At 40.9% G+C, this 17,467-nt stretch overlaps 1 protein-coding gene across 1 annotated transcript in view; it reads left to right on the top strand.

The window, feature by feature from the left end:
- BANK1 (B cell scaffold protein with ankyrin repeats 1) overlaps positions 1-17,467 on the top strand; it is a 160,724-nt gene that overhangs the window by 129,247 nt on the left and 14,010 nt on the right. Inside the window, exons 9-11 of the mRNA XM_074589473.1 lie at positions 2,394-2,487; positions 4,039-4,344; positions 7,252-7,527. Coding sequence (XP_074445574.1) covers positions 2,394-2,487; positions 4,039-4,344; positions 7,252-7,527 — 676 coding nt within the window. The remainder of the gene's footprint in view (positions 1-2,393; positions 2,488-4,038; positions 4,345-7,251; positions 7,528-17,467) is intronic.

The following is a 17,467-nucleotide window of genomic DNA, read 5'->3' as shown; positions in this document are numbered from 1 at the left end:
TATCTACCTTTTGATGTTAAGAGGTGGCATTTAATCTTAGAACTTGAAACGTCATCAGTCTCTCAGAGGACTTTCAATTCATTCCAACATTCCTGTTGCATCTTGAGGTAAGGAAATCTTACTGCTAACTCGCAAACTAGAGTTTCAAACCTTCAAACTCCTTTTCAGTAGTCTGTTGTGAGCAGTTCTGTGCTGACAACAACTTTTTTATACCTTTTTTGGTAATACTGGTTTCCAATAAATCTAGTTCTTCCTTTGGAAGGAGGCTTGACATCCATAAGAAATCTCAGTGTAAATCAAAGCGCCATTTTCAGACAGACAGACTCAAAAGACTTTAAAATTCAGGTTTGTGTGCATAAGCACTCTTCCTTATATCTAGTCTAAATCTACCCTCTTTCAGTTTAAAACTATTACCCCTTGTCCTATTGCTACAGGCCCTGCTAAAAAGCTTGTCCTCATCTTTCCTGTAGGCCCCCTTTAATTACTGGACTTGCCCTTGGTGAAGCCATGCTGGCAGTCTTGAATCACCTCCCTGTCCTCCGTGTGCCTTAGCATAGCTTCTGGGAGGATCTGTTTCATGAGCTTCCCAGGCACAGAGGTGAGGCTGACAGGTCAGAAGTTCCCAGGGTCATCCTTTCTACCCTTTTTAAAAATGGGTGCAGTCTTTCCCCTTTTCCAGTCACCAGGGACTTCACCTGACTGCCGTGACTTTTCAAATATCATGGAGAATGGCTTGGAAACTCTCTCTGCATCAGCCAATTCCCTCAGCATCTCATGAAGTCCCATAGGTTTCTGTATGTCCAGGTTTCTCAGGTGGTCAAGCAGCTGATCTTCTCATATGGTGGGAGGGACTTTGCTCCCCCAGTCCCTGCCTTATGGTCCATCCACTCAAGAGGTGTGGGAAAAGAGGTTGCCAGTGAAGACTGAGGAAAAAAAGTTATTGAGTACCTCGTTGAGGTATTGACCTTCTCGTTGTCCATCATCTCTTGATCTCCTTTGTGGACATCCAGGTGTATCCTTAAAGCAGCAAAGCAAAGTGGGCCAGGGAGGCACCTGATGCACAGCCTGATGGCTGCACTGTCTTAAGACTGGCATTCATGAGATGACTGTGTACAAGAGCAGGAGGGAAGAAGGCCTTCTCAGTTCCCCAGAAAAAAAAACCTATTTCTCTAAATTTTTTCTCCTTTCACACAGTGATATTAATTTAAGGCCTGAGGACTCTGTCCCTGAGACAGTGGCTGTGGATGCTAGGAGGCAGCAGGATACTAGGAACAAACTTCTTGAGAGTCTGGCATGGGCTCATGGGAATCAGTTTCTGCACCATGCAGAAGGGTATAACCACTCATCAGTTCTTCCTCTTGACTTCACTGTCCCCTGATCTGCTTGTGATTAATCTTGCAGACTGGATGATATATGGACCACGCTGTTTCCATACCTGCTTTGGGGTTGGTGTAGTCAAACACCCAGAGTTAACATTTTGTGATTCAAAATTCCTGAATGATTATTGAGGGCTGTGTTGTGCCTGTGCAGGATAGTTTCATGTTATACTTACATGGGAATCGAGGTCCTGTTGGGTTCCTTGAAAAAAACTGTCACCTTTTGAAATTCCCGTTGTTTCTGAAAATCAGCAGTTAACAAGTGTGTGTTCTATATTTTAAGACAACAGAACTGTCTGTAGTTGTGTTACGAGTTTGCTGTTAGCGGCTGTGGATGAGCAGAAGTTTGCATCTCTTCTGCTTGAAGAAATACGTTGATAACGTTTTAGGGAACTGATTGTTCTGACTCTTCTGAGGCTAATTTTGAATAGCTCTGGGTGAACATAACAGGTTTCTAGAGGAACAAGAAACAAGGCTTTGCCACTTTTTTGGGCACTGAGGTAGAACTGCTAAAATGCTTTGCAGTCCCATTTCTTGTTTTTCAGTGCATGTGTGGTTTTTGGTACCAACCACGAGGGTATGCAAACTGTTTGTAATGAGCTCTCCAAAGTTTTCTTGCACTCTGTGCACCCGCGAGCTATTCAGTAATGTCCCTATAGACTTTCTGATTTTCTGTTACTGATCTTCCTCATTACCTGTGAGTGCTTCACAGCTGGGAGCAGAGTTGGGAGCTGTCTGGACAGCCCAGCACAGTGCTAAGGAAAGATCAATTAGCTTCAGTCCTTGCTATGCAAACTCGGATATCGCTTCGTGGCAGAACCTTGTGTCCTTTATGTGTACCCAGATATACGCATTCCTTTTGCCCATAGTACGTATACCACTACGTAGTTGCAAACGCATGATGTTTCTGTCTCCGCTTTCCCCTTAGTAGGATGTTGAATATTATATCGATAGCAGTGTGTGAAGGTAGGAGATGATGTCACCAAAACAAATGTTCTCCTTTATTTTTCTTTCTAGGTTAATACAGCAGATAATTTCACCTATTGTGAGGAAGCAGAAGACGATGACACTTACGTGCTTATGTTAGGCTCAGAAACTCAACCAGCCGTGAGTAAGTCATGTTGTTAGACAACTTTGTTGGTAACAAAGCATGTGCTGTATTGAGTGAGTAGTATTATGGACAACCAGAGGGGGCAAATTATTTTAATACTTTCATTTCCACATGTTACCGCAATTTCCAGGGAGGGCAGGTGTCCTAGGAGAAAGGGGTAAGGCGGGTGAGGGATTCAGTTGTGATAACAAAGTCATCACTCAGTAAGACAGGCCTCAGTACAACGACCCCTCCTGGTAATTTCTGGAAATTCGTGATCTCTGCTCTGAACCTAGAAAACATCTGAATTCTCCAAGTTCTCAGAGAACAGCCTTTATATAAGGGGAGGCACTGCCACAGGTGCGGCCAACTGCTGTGTGGAGGCACAGATAGTAGACATTTTGCAGCTTGATGTTCATAAATCTAAGCACAGATTGATGACAAGCTTGTTCATAATCTATGCGGTCATCTGCATTCCCCTTGAAAACTGCAAATGAGGTTGCTTTTTGCATTTACTGATGGCATATATTTTGCATAAGTTTTACAGTATCATGGATCGATAAAGCTAAACTTTATCCTGTTTCTATCTTATCTGTTTGTTGACAGTTTTATCTTTTGAACTGTCTCATATTCTGTATGGAAAGGTTGTTTCTTGTTTGCTAGGTTTAAACCAGTTGCCCTAGCACACCTAGGTAGATGACAGACACTCTGAAAATGTGAACTAGAAACCTGGTTAGCCCTGACACATTTTCACTGTCTCTGTCACGCTGTATATGGGAACACCTTAGGGTGGACACATGGAAGAACCGTGATTGTAACAGCTGGCCATGTTAGCCAGATAAATGCCCTAACCTCCCATTTGAATCAGTGGTGAAAGAAAGGCATCACCAAAGGATAACTCAGAATGGAAGCCGACCTCAAGGGCTCAGTATGACCTGCTATGCATTGACTGTAAGTCTGCTGACGGACTTGTCTAGTTTACTCTTATGTTCCTGAGGTTGACTACCCAAACTTGATGCTGTACATGGTGATTAAAATGTACGCTTTCACATCCCTCCACTATATTCTTGTTCTGTGGTCTGCAGGCCACTAAAGGCAGAAGAGCTCCATTTCTACAGGAGTACAGCTACGTCTCCCAAGGGCAATGTTTATTTCATTTTAGAGAGATTTAAATAAGCACCCAAACCCCATTGTACAAAAACAAGTTACACAACTGTGTGAGCAACGGCTTTATTTTACTAAGTGTTGCGCTGTGCTGCATTGAAAGTCACGTAATACCAATTATGGAAGCAAGGTAAGTGTGTGTGATTTCATTCTGACAGCAACTCTAGAAAAGTTTAACATTGCGTGCACAAAGATGGTGTGTATCAGAGCAGCAAGATACAATAAAAACTTCCACTGTTGATTTGGTAAATATTTAAAAAGCTGTTCACTGACGGTATGTATTTGACAGCTTTCCTACTGTATCAGTTCATAAAAGTTTTATTAGCCATTGTCTTGCTTCTGTGGGAATCCTTGAAACAGGAAATGTTTCCAGATGGCAAATTTTAAATAAAATAATGCATTCTTTAGCATCAAAAGCCAAGCAGAACCCAGGAGATCAATACAGAATTGGATCAAGATGCCAACAAGAAGCTGAGGTGGAAGAGGAAAAGAACGATGATGTGGAAGACAGCAGAGAGGAGACAGAACATGAAGATCAAGAAGAGGAAGATTCATACAGCTTCCACAACAGTCCCGACAATTTGTATGCCAGCATACCTGATGATCTCGAAGAGAACAGAAGAGGCTGCTTTTTCTGTAAGAGGCCACCTCCTCCTCCCCCTCGAAATCTGCCTGGCATCCTCAGACAGGACAATCTACACAATTTATCACAAGGTACAGTCTTGGGAGGAAAATACCCCCAGATAGAAACATATGCAAGTGCAGGCTAGGTGCTGCTGTAGAGATCATGTGTGCTCACTTCTTCCAACAGCAGTAGCTAGGCAGTCTTGCCCTAATTCTGCAAAGCAAGCATGTGCATATGAACTTTGCGACATCAAGATATTCATGACCATCCCTGGAGGTATTTAAAAGACGGGTAGATGTGGTGCTTAATGACATGGTTCAGTGATGATGTTGTCAGTGTTAGGTTAATGGTTGGACTTGATGATCTTAAAGGTCCCTTCCAACCTAGACGATTCTATGATTCTATGACCAGGTATTGTCAGCTAATACTGGAGTATGGGCTGCGGGCTTTAGGTTTCAGGTTTTCCTCACACTGCCCATCTTAGAGAGCTGCCAAATACATGATGCATTTGATTTACAAGAGAGGCTTGAAACAAAAGATTAAGCTTGTGTTTTCGTCAAGTTGATTTAAGAATTTAACATTTAAAAATATTAAATACTATCTTGATTTAGTGCAGCTTGGAATTTCACAGGTAGAATTAATAGAAAGTGACTGTGTGGAGAGAAGTAACATAGTATTTTATTACATTTTAGCCAATATTGTGGTTAGAAATAAAAAAAAAATATTGTTTTGCAGTTTGAAAAGAGAGGGAGAAACTGTGTAATGAAATGCTTTGCCTTTTTTTTTTTTTAATACTTCTGCCCCAGAGTAAAAATCTAAAATTTAGTGTTGCAGTTTGATTCAACTGATGAGAAGCCCAAAAGACTATTTGCCTGTATTTCAGAGGGGATGATTATCATTTTTTCTCATTGGGAAAAATAAGTATGCAAAAAAATTCAAGCTTAAATACCAGTCTTAAATAGTCACATAGAGAAAAAACAAATTCTTATTTATCATGGACACTACTGATAAGTGTGCACATAAACTGCTTCTCAGTTTCTCCACTGCTTATTACTGCTAACTCTGTTTTTAAACGTGGCATAACCTATTAGAGTCTTAAATTACCATCACCAGGCACTTTGAAGTTCACGGAAGTAGATAGAAATAGCTTTCTAGCCTTATAGCCTGCTACAGGTAGGTTTTCATCCTGGTTTCTGCTGTGAAAGAAGCAGCTGGCTGTATGCAGAAAGTCATAGGTGGATTCTAAGAGAAAGCGGGGCAGAATAAAATTAATGATAAAGATGCATTTTGCTTCCCCTGAAATACTGAACCGCAACTATACGTGTGCATAAAAGAAGGGTCAGGTTTGGCATACAGGATTTGTTAGTGTAGGTTTGATCTAAATGCTCATCTTGGAATAGTTCTCATGTGGCTATACCATCAAGTAAGCCCCTCTCTGCCAAGTGCTGGTTGTCAGTATGTGGGTACCAGCAGAGAAAGTTTCTCGGCTGTGTGGTGTCTGTCCTGTGCTGACTCCTGTGCTGGTAAGGCAGAGTTCATCTAAAAACCTGTGTGAATAGTTCCTATAAAGCATGCTGTGAATTTTCCTGAAGCGTTAGCCTTGCTTTCATCGTTGGGGAATGGGTCGAGGGGTATCAGAATTCCTCTAAATGGGGATGATGCTTGCTTTCAAGGAGGAGCTCTAACGAATATTTTCGGTCAGCCACTTGCTTTAGGCGTTGCTGTGGAATACCTAAAAGGCAAGTCACCTCTTCTTGGCGTCTTTGTTTTGGCAGTGGCATGAGAGTGCCCCCTGTGGGAGTTAAAAGAAAGAATATCCTACAGAGAAAGAAACAGAACTTTTATAGCGATATGGAAACAAAATAGTTTTCATCTTAAATACAGCAGGTGTATTAATCCCACTTGTTGCTTTAAAACATTTTTATATCTTATCCAGAATACATGTTCATAGCACATATTAATAATACATCCCATCTATAAATTACGCATCCCATTTATAAATGTATCCCACTTAGGGTGTTTAGCTCCTCTGAACCCATAAGCAGATAAAACAGTTCTTTAAATAGCAGCTGAAGTATTGAAAACACAGCCTAGTTTAGCAGATACACATGTACAGGCAGTAGATTACAACACGAGGAAAACATGACTCAGTACAAGAATTCCAGGCAGGAAAATTCCTGGTTTTGCAGGAAAGATGGGTAATCAGCACAAGGAAGTTGTAAACGTTTATGGGAACACTAGCCTCAGTAGCAACTTCCAACTCTTAGTAGTTTGTGTGTTTTTTAAAGACAGATATCGGGAAATTCATTGATTCCTTTTAATGCTGTAGAATGTAAAAGCTAAAGGAAAGCAAGTTCTGAGTAATTGTACTATGAAATATATGTACTATGTAATTGTAATTACACTGAGTAATTGTAATTACACTGAGTAATTGTACTATGAATATATATGAAATACAGCCTCCACTGTAAGGGGCTTTTTTTTTCGCCTTGTCCTTCAGTACATCTTAGTAAAGCCCACAAAACCAAGTGGGACACTGAAGAGGTAGGAAAAACAAACCCCAACATTTTCTAAAATAAGTTTCAATTTTTAAGTCATTGATGGAACAGCTAACAAATAGCCTGACTTTCCCGAATGCCAGGGGCCACAGATAGCACTTACTTGGCTTCACCATTAAAGAACGTATTTGTGTGACTCCTGTAGGAGCAACTGGAGCACTCAGTATTTCTTTTAAATAAGCTCCTTTATTTTGGGGCTAATAGCTAAGCATCTATTTTTGATAATCTGATGTGAAATCAAGAGGAGGCCCTGAAGTTGGGATTGTTCCTTTGGGACGTCCTCTGTACTGACTTAGATGATCAGAAGCCTCTGAAAATCCAAGCGATTTTGTTTAGAAGTGAAATTAGGTTTCTGAGTTACTTTGGGAAATTCTAAAGCTTTAAGTCCTAATCCCCTTCCTTTACCCTATATATGGAACACAATTCCTTGCTTTTCAGAGTGGAATTTTGTGGAGGACAGAAGTGAAAGAGAACGTGGTGATGGACTCATAACAGCGTACTACAGAGAAGACAAAGATACATGCGAGGGGGACAGTGAGGAGGAACACCCGTATACTTTTGCGAAACTGGATGAATCTGTGTACGATTTCATACTGGCTGAGGAGGAGAAAAGGAAAGAACGCAGGTCTTTTATCATGAACAGGCCGCCAGCCCCTGCCCCTCGTCCCGTATGTTCGCTGGTCAGAGAGGAGAACACTCCCTATATAGTGCAAGGTTAGTGCTCCTGCTTTGTAAATATTTGCTGGTAGAACATAGACATGTCTCTTCTATTTGATGAATAGTATTTTTTTAAAAAGATCCTTGTTCATACTTTCAAACCAACAAATTGGTTGATTCAGTCAACTTATTCTCGCCTTTCAAATGAGCTGAGAACATCTCTGACTAATGTTAATTTTCAATTTGCATCTCAGCATCACTTTTTTGGTTTAATTTTACAAAAATTATGACAATATGATGGAAAATGAGGAATCACTGGGCTAGCTGTGAGTGTGTCTGTTTTAACAGTGTTATACAGAATGTGCTATTGGAATCACCTTTCCTTTCAATTCCTTTACCAAAATGTATTTACTTAATTCTAAGAAAGAGATTTTAGCCATATTTTACTTTTTCTGGTCAGAACAGCAGGGAGAAATGCCTGTGTGAGAACTCCTCTTTCAAATATTCTTTCTCCAATGCAAGATGCTAGAAATGGCCACCTGAGGAAGGGTTATGTCCTTTTACCATTTCTGTGAAAAGCGGGAGACTTTTTTGAGCTTACTCATGGAAATGTGAGACTGGAAGAGATTTCAGGTATCTTGTAGTCCAATTCAGACTGAAGTCAAATTTCAAAACAACAAAAGGAATTTCTGTGAACCCACTGCAGAGATATCTGTGTAAGCCTCAAAATCCATACCGCCTGCATTTCCAGCCTCCTCTACAAAAAACTGCCCATGTATAAGAATATGCATGAGAATAAATGGTAGGAAGCCAGGCTAGGAAAGGACACCAGCAAATTGCTTACTCCATCCGGCGCATGTTTGGCACCAAAACATGATTAATACTGCCCAGATCATCCTACCGAATACAGAGGAACACGTCCTTTTTCATGCCTATTTCAGTCAGTGATTTATTTTATTCTTCCTAGCTAGCTCTCTTCCTCCAGGCTGTGTAACTCCAGGTGAGGGCCAGAATGCGTGGGCTAATGCGTTCATCATTTAGTTGCTCTTTCTTCAGCATGTTCAGGAGGTATAAGGATGAATCATTGCAGTAGTTCGAGTGTAATCCAAGAACGGACGTGTATAGGGGCCTGTTACAACTACAGAAGTCCTGAAATGGCTGCTTTTGCTGAGATTGCTAGGGCAGTGTCTCAAATCTTGGTACTCCATCATCGTAGACAGGCCAGTGACTTGAAAACCCTTACTGTGAAGATGCATTATTTGGGAGATCGCTTTCGCTGTCTTTTATTGCACTAGAGTGTTTCTGCTTTGTCTACCCTAACTGCTCAGCACGGAAGAGACTGTCAGAGGAACTGATTTGATGGGACTGTGGTTCTTTTACACTAGATAGATAGACAGACAGACGCACCCCCAAGGTTTTTAGTTTTGCTTTTATAAGCAGGCAGTGGTAGACAAATTAATTTCCTGTGTTCTGTGGAATCGGCCTCTGGCTCAAGTTCACTTACTTATATAATTAATGAGAAAAGTGGAAGTGCTTCAAGAACGCTTCAGTTGACCCCTCGGGCCTCTGTTTCGCCTGGCCGTCCTGCTAGTTCCAAATCTGGGGTTTGTCACTCTCCTGTTTTGTGCAGGGATTTCTGAGAGAGAGAGTGAAATTTTAGACAGAAGTGATATATCTTCAGCTGAAAGATTTTTCTTGCTACTTGGATTGGCGATTTTTGTCCTGCTCCACAGTGGTTAAAAAATTCTTCATCCAGTCCAGCAATATCCCAGTCTCCAGTTTATTATATTAAAACTGCTTAAAATAGGAAAAAAAGATTGTTTCGGCTGTAAGAACCAGAAATTTTCATTCCAGTCCATCAGTAAAACCTGCATGTGTTTGCAGCCATTGCTTTATAGTTTCATCTAATCAGTGTAAAATAAAATTACTCTGGCTAGTGCATATACACATTTTTCATCTCTCAAATAAACTGATGATAGTTTCAGGTTTTGTTTTCGTATATTATGTTAAAAAGAGCATTGTAGAAGTTGCAAAGTCAAATAATCCAGAAGTTAGAATTGAGGTAGTTTTGCTGGTTTACTTCTTTCTCTCTGCCACAAACATTTCAGTACAGTCCTAAAGTATATAGCCCTGTGCTGCTATTTAGCACAGGTATTTTGTTTCATCTAGTGTTTAAAGTGGGTGAGCATAGGATGCAAAACTCTTCAGTGTTTTTCATTCCCATTTTTGTTTGAAATATAACTCGTGCCTGCCTTAGGTCCAGTGTGTTGTTTCAGACCCTCCGGTGATAAACCCTTTGCTTTATCCTGTATCCACTGAGTTTTTGGATGCTCAGTATGAAGTAACTAAGATGCCATTCTTGAGATTAACAGCATTACGTAATACTTTACTCATTCAAAGCAGAGATCCCGTTGATTTCAGCGGCCACTACGAGCGCTCAGAACTTCAAATTAAATTGTTGGTGTGTCTAGTCAGCACCCTAATGTCGGGGAGTCACGAGCCCAGCTGCTGTCATAAATGATTTGTCTGGGGCTACTGGGGCTTTGTTGGAGAGAGAAGTCCTGTTCCGCAGACCAACTTTTAGTTACTTATGGAGGCATTCTTCCCTCCTCTGTGTTCTCTCTCCGTTCGCTAAATACCCTTTAACTTCTAAAACGAATTAAATAATATTCCTGTAAGAAACGGGTTGTCTTCACTGCACATTTCTCATTGGTCTTCAGAACCGTTTTCCTCTGGTGTTGGGTAAGGCACCAGTCCCAGGGGAAAAAATGGCATTGGAGAATGGAGTACGGTGCACAGAGAAGGGCTGGGTTAAGGCTGCACAGTCTCCCACACGGGGATCCCCATGTACTTGGGGAGTTCATGGAAAGAACAAGCTTCATGCTGCAAGGATTGCAGGGGCTGTTGGAATAGTGCCAGGCAGAGATGCAAGACGTGGATTTCTTTTTGCCCTTTATGTACCCACAGACATGGGCTCATTTATTGGCAAAAAAAATAATAAGTGTAAGCATTGTGTAGCAGAAATGCCTTTTGCCTCTTGGGTTGCATTCTGGTGCCTCCTTTTTAATGTGTGTTTTGTATCCATCAGGACAAATTGAGTGGCTGAATTCCCATGAGGGCTTTCACCACACATTGAAATCCATGAAGTTACAAAAGAGTATCTTCTCCTTTAAGCAAAAGTGGTGGCATTTCCGTGAGAATAGCAACAAAGAAAGCAAGCAAATAGCCCTCTTTGTATTAAGTAGCTCTCAAATACATGGAAGCTGCAGTTTGCACTCAGCAGAAAGCCTGCACAGTGTAGATTACCACTTGGTGCTCTGCAGGACGGGATAGTGGAACTGCTGATCTATAGACAACAAACATGGAACTTCACACGCCCGTTTTGAGAATCTCTTTCAGAGCAGGATCTACACTTCGAAACCTAGGCAGTAGTCACTTGGTGATGCAAGTTATCATAACCAAACTACCACAATTTACAGTTTGGGCATCTGAGCTGAATTTGCTGACAAATTAATTCTGGGAAACATGAGTGAGTTGAAAGCTTTAAAATATAAGTGTTCTAATCGCTTTTACTCAGTTTTGTTTATTCTATTTTCAAATTTTAATGAATGTGCAAACTACCGTATTGAACACTGCTAAACGGACTGCATCTTTTACAAACGGAGATTACATTTGTTCTTTAATTTAGACCACTGCAAGAATTCTGCCTTCTATGTGAAAGGCTCATCAACCAATGGAACTGCAAATCGGTGCCAAATAGCTTGTTGTCCAGATGGTGTGCGCTCCTAGTGTGCTCCCTTTCCATTCCTCTAGTGCTTAGTATTCCTTTGTAGGTTATCTCAGTGTTTTTTCAATTGTGTGCTGCCAAAACAACTGTTAAATGAATGTATGAAGGTGTTGTGTTTTCAGTTTACAGTGCAATTTTAATGTTCCCTATTGATACCAGCTTCAATTGAGCTGGAATCCAAAGTCCCCCGTGTGTTCTTGGGACAGGTGCATGAGTTTCTGTAATGCCTCCCTGTCATTTCGGAAGTCTGACCTACCAGGACTGCCTCCGAGCTTAAGAACTACATTACTGGCCTGGTTTGATCATTTATGTCTTATCAGAGACCACCAGTACGAGAGGGGTTCTCTGCAGCCAGGACACCTGTCCTACAACAGCATAAATAAAACTCGGTATGCTGTAGCCTTTGTTCCTTTGCAAACCTCTCACAAATCCCTGAAGGAACGTGCTTCCCATCTGGGCGCTGGAAACATTTTACTATTTAAAGGTAGCTGTCTGTGGGACTTCACACTAGGGTTAAAAGTTAGAAGTGGAAAAATATGTTTCCCAGTTACTACCCCACAAGAAAATAGCATTCTCCTTTCCTGTCAAAATCACAGGGTATGCAGAAGAAGTAGCAGCCAGTGGATATTTTTAGGGAGGCAGAATATCTCGTGTATAGAATAGACAGCATAAGCCCAAATGAAACGAAACAACAAAATCCAGAACAGAATTGTTAGTGTCTTGGAAACTTACCAGGCTGATTACTGGGAACTATGCTGATCGCATCCTGACTTAGCAATTCTTATTATGCAGATTATTTAAATACTCTAAAGCAGGGGGTTCCAAAGTGAAGCCTCGGAGCCCATGCAAAACATTTATGTCCCACAGAGGGATTTTTAGTACTTTCCTACAGTGAGTATAAAGTGCTGCACTGCAGATGAATTTCATTATGTATCCCCAACTTCAGGGTGTTTCTCCATGAATAAAGTACTAGGAACCACTGTTGAGCTGTCTTAGAGCACTTAGACTGTTTTTGCAGAGCTGGTTGGGCAATGGTATACTAGCTTCACCCACTGGGTTCATCCAGTCCGATTTTTTGCTATCCTAACTTTTGTAGATTGAAAGATGTACTGAAGAAGGTGCACAGAGAGAAAATATTTATAGGATGCTGCCTGGTTGCAAACCAAACTATTCTAAATATAAACAAAATATTCTAAATATTTCTGGGAAAACCAGATGTAGAGTCTTCCCCTTTTTGCTTTTCTCTACTGAACCAAAATGGGACTGCAGCAGCACACTCGAGTTCAACGTGCTGGAGCAAATATTCTTGCATATATCGCTAGAGCCCTTCCAACTTCCATAGTCCACTAAGTAAAATTTCTGACAAGAGCAACAGTGGGAGAGTTCTCTCCATTGGGTATGGTACACCAAGAAGTACCTGGACACCGCCTTCTGAACGGTATCTTCTGCTAACCACCAGCACCTGTTCTTCTCACTTGCTCTTTACCCCTTCTTACAGAGGGGTTCTGGTATTACTTCTATTATCTTGCCTCAGTGTAGGGGAGTCACCTCTGTGTAGTCTCCTGAGGTCCCTCCCTGACCAAGGTTGCTGTGATTCTAACAGATTTCAGCTCATATTTGACAGGCTCAGAATCTCACTGCAAATTGGGAAGAGAATTGCTGGTGAGCATGTGTTTATTTTTGGATTAATGTTTTCACATTGTCATTACACTGTGATTCGATTTAAAGTCATTTTACTTTTGATCTGAGAAAACTGTGTTTTTTCAATCTCGAATGACTAATGAGGTGGCTGTGGAAGGCAGGGGCCGACAACAGCCTGTGTAAGTTGGGGTGAGTGGATGTGATGCTGTAGCTGAAAAGCTCGGGCAGCATGCATTGGGCCACTGCAAATAACGGGATGGCCTGGCGGTTTGACATTTCTGCAAGTGCGTTTGACATCACCTAGTCCTTATTCTGGCGAAATGACTGCTGTGTGTTCTCATAGGTGTCTTGAGTGTCAGGCAACAGATGGGAACTTCCGTGCCAGTTTAGATGTGGTCACTGGTTTTCTCACACCAGTGCAGTTAAAATTGGTCAGGCTTTTCCCCCTTGTCTTCTGACAGTGTAAGTGCATTCAGACACCCACGGTGCCATGACAGGACAGCTGCTGGGACCTGAGCTTGCGTCACCTTGCACAGCACAGCCCAGCCATCCCTTCTCCGCAATGCTTGGACCTAATTAGACCAGAGTCATGAGGCTTTTGTTCTGTGCTCAGCTGTGTTGCCTTGGAAAAATAAAATAGGCCATACTGATTACAGTGTCCCATTTCCTTAGTTAATTTCATGTTATGAATCACTAGAATTTTTTGGTTTAATCTTAAATCTGTGAAATATTTTGTATCAATTTTGGGAGTGGCCCTTAATCATCTCTCACAGAACTTGTTGGTTAGCATTGCCTTGATGACCTCTGTCTCGTCCTCATGCTGATGTGTGTTAGCAAACAAAACAGACAAAAGGAAAAAGAGATCTAAAAAGATGTGAACAAACATCTGCAGAGTTCTCATCTCCTGAATAATAAGCATCATTCTACTATATTCCTTCCTTAGTATTCTCTGTGTATTTGTCATCCCTTGCTGTGCTACATCTAATTTACAGTCTAATCCCTACCAGAAAAAGAACTTGCAAGTTTTATTTGCCTAGGTGCTATGCACACGCAGTTTAAATGTTAAAAGGTTTAAATAATGGTAAAAAAATTGACTAGGCAAAGATAGAAGTCTCTCCCTGCAACATATCCCAACTAGCAATTCACCCCTCCTCCTCCATTCTTCTGTTAATCGTGAGTTAATTGCGTGACAATTCTAAAATGAATGAAGCAAAAACCTACTAAGAACAAGGAGGAATCTTACAAACTCACTGTAATTTGCAACTGAGTTGAGATGTGTTAATAAGTGCAGCCCTAGTGTATTAATTAATTTGCATTATCACTTAGCCTTGTGTTTCTGTAAAGATTTTGTTCCCCTGGATTTTAATTTTGAATGTTTCCTAAATAAAATCTTCATGGTGATAGATAATTTTGTTTGGAACATCAGCTCAATGAAGCTGATGAATAAATGCATCTTGAATTTCCCTAAGCAAACTGAATTCAAATTAGTGATATTTATTGATTTTTTTTATATTTTTTTTTGCTGTGTCTTTTCTTCTTTGTGTCTGTTCTGCTGAAAGTGTTGCGTTAGTAGGTTAGTATTAAGTATGATTCGCTCACGTATTCTTCCAGAGGGTAGGTGAGTCTAGCTTTCTTTGAATCGCTAGTGTTGTCATGGTTTAACGCCAGTTGGCAACGAGGACCACGCAGCCGTTCGCTCACTCTGCCCATCCTCCAACCCCCCAGTCCCCCGCCTTCAGTAGGGCAGGGAGAAGAGGAGGAAAAAAACCCAACCAACAAAACAATTTGTGGGTTGAGATAAAGGCAGTTTAATAGAACAATAACGGAAGAGAAAATACTAATTATGGTACAAGAATATACCAAAAAAAAATGATGCAATGCAGTTGCTCACCACCTGAGGATCAGTTGCCCAGCCTGTCCCAAGCAATGATAGTGGATTTCTGGCCCCCCCAGCCAACCCCCATCCATATACTGAGCATGACGTCTATGGTATGGAATATTCCTTTGCCCAGCTTGTCCTTTGGCCCAGCTGAGCTCCCTCTCAGCTTCTATGGGAAGCTGAAAAAGTCCTTGACTAATGTAAACATCACTTAGCAACAACTAAAACAATATGTTATCAACATTATTCTCATACTAAATCCAAACCAGGGCAGCTACTGGGAAGAAAATTAACTCTATCCCAGCTGAAACCAGGACAAGTGTATAGTGGCAAACTGTTCTTGGATTTTTAGAGCTAATGTTGCTAATACAACAAATTAGGCAACGTCTTTCATAGTTTAAATGTGTCAAGCAAAATGTAAATTAGAAACCATATCCTGGTTGATCATTGCCTCTTAACTGATAGGAGTTGTCCTCTCTCATAACGTAACTCTTTCTACCTTTTGATTGCTTGTGTTTCTAATTATCGCTCCTTATTGGCCAATCACTGAGCAATTTTTGAAATTTCGTAGTCTATCTGTAGTTCCTTAGCATTATGGCTTTGTGTTAGAACGTTGATTAATTCTGAAAAATCAAATTCCTATTCTTTTTGTCAAACTGCAGCTCTTGTAAAAAAATTATTCTCTCTTTCTAGACCCTTTATACTCATCAGTTTCTTGCGCAGTGTGTGACTATAAAATGCTCTTCTTGGTACAGAATTATACCCAAGAGACTTAGATTTCAAATGTTTCTAGCCCTTCTATTTGTGGTGATAACCATATTAACCACATTTCAAGCGTCATAGTGTTATTTACCTGCATGGGCAGACAGCCTGAAACATCTGTAGCTAGTCTGATGGAGATAGAAAAGGCAATTCAGAGTTCCTTGGATCCCGCTCACTTTCCAAGCCTTCTGTTAGGGATTTTCCCAGAGTTTTGCATATTTGCCACAAAATTTGTGTTTTGTCACGCTTTTTAAATGTTGTTTTCTGGTTTCATGTCCTACTACAAAATACTGCAGTAGTTTCTTACTCTCCGAGTTTGCTTTCCTGGAGAAATATTGAGGTTACATTACATTCCTAAAAAGCGATCCTACTACCTAAGACATAAAAATGTATTTAGGGCATGCAAAGAACTTCATCTGTGTCCTGTGGCAACTGAAGAGAGGAGAGGGAATAAAGTTGAATCGCTTATTAGTTCTCTCAGCCTCCTTTAATTCTGAGAAACGGAGAGAAGAGGAGATAAATTGTAGACAAAAACTATATAGCATACATCAGGTCACGACATATAATTTGCAGATTTTGACCTACAGGCATCTGTGGTACTTTAGCCAGGCACAATGTGATTAAAAATTCAAAAGGACTCTCTTTCTGATCATACAGATATTATTGAAGGTTGCAAAGTAAAAAAGCATAATAGAAGTACTGCCAATAGAAGTACCGCGACTTTTTAATCAGCTTATCTATGGCAGAGAGGCTCTGAAAATATGAAAATATATATCCTTCCGCAGTTGAAGGACTGTGTCGTTCTCACCCTTTAAAAAATTGCTATATTAATATTGCTGAAGGAATATTCACTTTATCTTCCATAAGAAATAATGGAATATATCCCTGTGGAAGATTGCCTGTTTTTTTTTCATTCCACTACTGTATTCAAGCAGTTCATAAGTCATTAGAAAGTGGGAATGAAAGAGTAAATTGCTGGAGTCTTCCCTAAGCCTGTGGCAGTTGTACAGCAGTGCGTGTATATGTATTTCCAGGCATTCCAGAAACAGGAATTTGTTTTCATTGACCTCACCCACACTGAATACTTGCTGCCAACTAAAATCATTTCAGCAAGACGCGGCATGTAAAGTGGTGTTAACAATTTTACTTTGAACTGGAAGAGTAATTCCATTTCTGATTACTCCAACACTGCAAAACTCAGCAGAAATTTCAAATCCTATCAATGAAAGTGCTTCCAATCAGGGACATTGTGGAGTGTATCCCTTCTCTTCCTTATGCAGTAAAATTCAGGCTGCCTGCATTACCTCTGTGTTCTGGTTATTTTGATTTCTTCTTTAAAAAGAGAATACTATTTCAAGTATAGAAGAAAACACTGCAACCATATTTAGCAGGATTTGTTGAGAATTAGAGAGAAGAGTATTGCAGAAGTTAAAATCTGTCAGTGTTAGGCTGAAGCTGGGGACATAACATCAGCAGATTGTGCTGCCTGTAGAGTTCTTTTACTCTCTCCGTTTAGCCTGCAAACATTTTAAGGAACATCAAGTCCCCAGCTGTTTTCATTCATCATCATCTTCCATACAAGCCTACTCAGGAGTTAGCGTAAAGACTTTATTCTGCACTGTGAAAAATACACCCTTAGGGGCTGCTGCTTTTTCACCCCTGCATGAAGCGTACACAGAGTTTAGATCTCACAGGGGTCTTGATCATCTGTTTTACAAGTTTCCCTGAAAGAAGTGGAAGCACCGTACAAGGCAGTCTGAGCAGGCAGACAAGGAGCAAACCAAGGTCCACTGGGTTTCCCTGGTCATGGGAGTGAGAAGCTGGGATGCTGAGGTACCACGCAGAGCGTGCCTGCTCTGCCGCTTGAGCAGAGCTCCGTTGCACTGGGCCTTGGTCCCCAAGCAAATATTTGCTCCATTGAACTGGCA

Source organism: Larus michahellis, chromosome 5 (genome assembly GCF_964199755.1).
Source record: "Larus michahellis chromosome 5, bLarMic1.1, whole genome shotgun sequence".
Classification (NCBI taxonomy): Eukaryota; Metazoa; Chordata; class Aves; order Charadriiformes; family Laridae; genus Larus; species Larus michahellis.
This window is presented reverse-complemented; position numbering and strand designations above follow the sequence as displayed.